Source organism: Haematobia irritans, chromosome 4 (genome assembly GCF_050003625.1).
Source record: "Haematobia irritans isolate KBUSLIRL chromosome 4, ASM5000362v1, whole genome shotgun sequence".
NCBI classification, from domain to species: domain Eukaryota; kingdom Metazoa; phylum Arthropoda; class Insecta; order Diptera; family Muscidae; genus Haematobia; species Haematobia irritans.
In genome coordinates, this window is record NC_134400.1 from 80,108,800 (window position 1) to 80,112,194 (window position 3,395).

At 39.0% G+C, this 3,395-nt stretch overlaps 1 protein-coding gene across 1 annotated transcript; it reads right to left on the reverse strand.

Annotated features, from left to right (window-relative positions):
• Positions 1-2,024: 2,024 nt before the first annotated feature.
• LOC142235621 (uncharacterized) lies at positions 2,025-2,711 on the reverse strand. The gene has a single exon (XM_075306884.1). It carries the CDS (start codon positions 2,709-2,711, stop codon positions 2,025-2,027), a length of 687 nt encoding a protein of 228 aa, XP_075162999.1.
• Positions 2,712-3,395: the final 684 nt, after the last annotated feature.

The window sequence follows — 3,395 nt, forward strand, 5'->3', positions numbered from 1 at the left end:
CGAGGAAGATCGGTTGATATACACGCCAATTATGACCAAATCTGAACCGATTTTTTCCAAAATCAATAGGGATCGTCTTTGAGCCGAAACAGGACCCCATACCAAATTTTAGGACAATCGGACTAAAACTGCGAGCTGTACTTTGAACACAAAAATACATCAACAGACAGACAGACAGCAAGACGGACAGACAGACAGACGGACATCGCTAAATCGACTCAGAATTTAATTCTAAGACGATCGGTATACTAAACGATGGGTCTCAGACTTTTCCTTCTTGGCGTTACATACAAATGCACAAACTTATACCCTGTACCACAGTAGTGGTGAAGGGTATAAAAATTGTGTTAGTCTTCCAAATGTGGCATCCGCATAATTTAGAGCTAAATGGTTTGAAAACAAATTCCTTAATCTTCATTTCCAATAAGCTCGTATTAAAATTGTAATGATATATATGTTAAAACAAAATTTAAAATTTGCGGCTAATATCATCCTAATTTCTACATGAGCAATTCGAATGTTGTTTTCTTCTACAATACAAATAATAGAAAGTTAAATAAATATTTCATTTAGTGTGGGCGAACAAACCAACCATCGGACCACAGTGGCTTTCATAATTATCCCTGAAGTGGAAATTTTGCATTTATCGATCTCTTAAAAATCGGCATCGCATTGCCATCGTTTGGCTAAAAGATCTCTTGGACTGCGACTGTTTCCAGAAAAAAAAAACATGATCACATTTAAAAGTTAATAAAATACGCCCAATGATAACAAGAAGTCAATCGTAAACGAATATTTTGGCCCTGAGGTCTTCATCATATTCACGTTGTTTGGTGGCATTAGCTCTGTGTGTCGGCTGTCGATGGCCTGGCGGCACCTATCACTGCTACAACAATAACACCATCTCATAACCATTGATTCATTGATTTCGTTCACGAGAACAGCAACAAGTTTCCCCTGCAAGGAGTAAAACATAGCTCCAATGGATTCGCACAGCTATGAATACATTGTTCTGCAACGAAGTTTAAGGAAATTCACAAATAAAAACGGATCACAATACGACTACTGACAATGACGGTGGCGAAGGTGATGGGCCATGGGGGAAGACAGAAGGAAAAACAATCAATTTGTTGCACAAACACAGTCAATGGTAACTCCCATTCGGTTGGCTTTCAGCAACTGGATTTATGGCAGAATTTTATAGTTACATCTAAATTGACTTTTAAATTGTAAATTTATCATAACAGAAGTGCACCAACATCGATGTAGCATCGATGACTACGTCATATTCATTTGGAAGGATAACAACGCCACCACCATTATGTTTCCAATACAACATAGTCGGCGAAGGCGTTCAGTTTTCAGGGCCTTGTATTGATATTTCAACTTGGTGTCCGCATTGACGGCATGCCGTTGTGGTCAAAGTCTCAATAATTATATATTAGAGTCGAGCGAAGCGTTTTTTTTTATTTAAAGAAATTTGGTGTTGTTGAGCCTTAAGTTTTTTTAAGGCGTTTTCAAAAATAAAAATATTAAAAAATTAAATTTTTGCTGACAACTAAAAATTGATTAAATCAGAAAAAAACACGTCTTGTTGGTTTCGATTATAAAGGCAACTAACTTTAAAATACTATGTTAGTTAACAGAGTTCCTATGTATTTCAAATTTTAATTCAAACATTTAAGATACAAATTCATAAAAAAATCAACAAGATATTTTATAATTATTTTCTATATTTCGTATTTACAATAACGCCCCAACAATCTGGCCCCGTTGAAGGACCAAAGGTCTTCAAAGATTTAGTAGTAGAGCGAGTTTGGTAATATGCCGTTTATAAATGCCGTTTTTGATTTTTACCTCCGGTACTCTGACCTTGCCGTCTCGACCTTTGACCACGTTGATTAGTACGCTTGCATACATTCCCGAGGTGGCAGATTGTCCTCGTGGCTTCTTCTTTGTTCCATTTGACCTTGTGGTGCAGTTCTAACACGAAGTCCTTGGACGACGACTTCCAAAATTTCTGCTTAATCGCATAGCATACGCCAGCGACGCAAGCACGTCACTTTTTTGCTGCTGTCTTCTCCTGCGCAGTCTGGTGGCAGCGAACGCAGACCCTCTCCTATTAGCAGATTCGCCGGAGTTAGTACTTCCCCGTCGTTCGGGTCTGGAGACAGCGGTGCAATGGGACGGCTATTGATCACCGCCTCCACTTCTGCGCGCATTGTTTCCATTTCCTCTTGTGTTAGAGACACATTGCCTATTTCTGGAAGAATCAGGAATTTCGCTTGTTTGACGGCAGCCTTCCAAAGACCACCGGAATAGGGGGTCTGGGAGGAATGAATATGAATTCGACTTTGCGACGCTCCGTAAAATTCTATCGCTTCTTTGTCTTTGACGAAAGCTTGATACCTCTCCTGAATCGCTCGGCTGGCTCCCACGAAATTCGTTGCATTGTCCCAATACACTTTGCTGGGCAGTCCTCTCCTGGCACTGAACCTTTTGAAAGATAATATAAATGCTTCAGTTGCGAGATCGGAAACTAATTCTATATGGATTGCCTTTGAGGTGAAACAATCAAAAACCGCTAAATACATTTTTAGTGGCGGTCGACCTCTTATTCGCAAGAACACATTAACTGGACCACAAAAGTCAATCCCTACTATCAAAAATGGGCGTAATGCCCTCAATCTATCTGCGGGCAGATTTCCCATTACCTGGGTCATGAGCTTCGGCTTATAACGGAAGCAATGAACACAATATCGCGCAGCCTTTTTGCACTAATCTCTGGCATTTATTGGGTTAAACATTTTCACGCGACAGTGCAATTAATGCTCTCGTTCCTGCGTGACAATTCTTTATATGAAGATCGCGTAAATAGCATGTCACAAAGAAAATCTTTTTAGGTAATAAAATCGGAAATTTTGTAGTCTTTCACCTACCCTTATTAACCCTTTCGACCCAGAATTTTTGTGAAGTACGAAAATTTTCGTACTTCACGACAAAACTCGTGATTCACGAATATTTTCGGAACACGACAATTTTCATGGCTCAATAAAATTCTCGTAATTCACGAAATTTCTCGTGACACACGCTATTGAAATCTTAAGCATGATTAAATAAGTAAAGGTGATTAAAATAGGTGAGTTTGAATTTAATCGTGAACGTGAATTTGTTCGTGATTGTGACTTTTTGTGTCTCTGTTTTGCCGTGAGTGTGCATTTTATCGTGAACATGCATTTTATCGTGAACGTGAATTTTTATCGGGAGCGTGATTTCGGAGAAATTTTACTCACTCACAATCACGAAAACAATTTGATTTTTACTCACGCTCACACGCCGCACATTTTTGTTTAGTCCCTTTCACGCACATTCACGAGATTTCGTTTAAATTTCAT

What these genes read in the sequence shown, in the direction of transcription:
- LOC142235621 (XM_075306884.1), bottom strand. Translation starts at nt 2,711, where the DNA reads ATGGGAAATCTGCCCGCAGATAGATTGAGGGCATTACGCCCATTTTTG.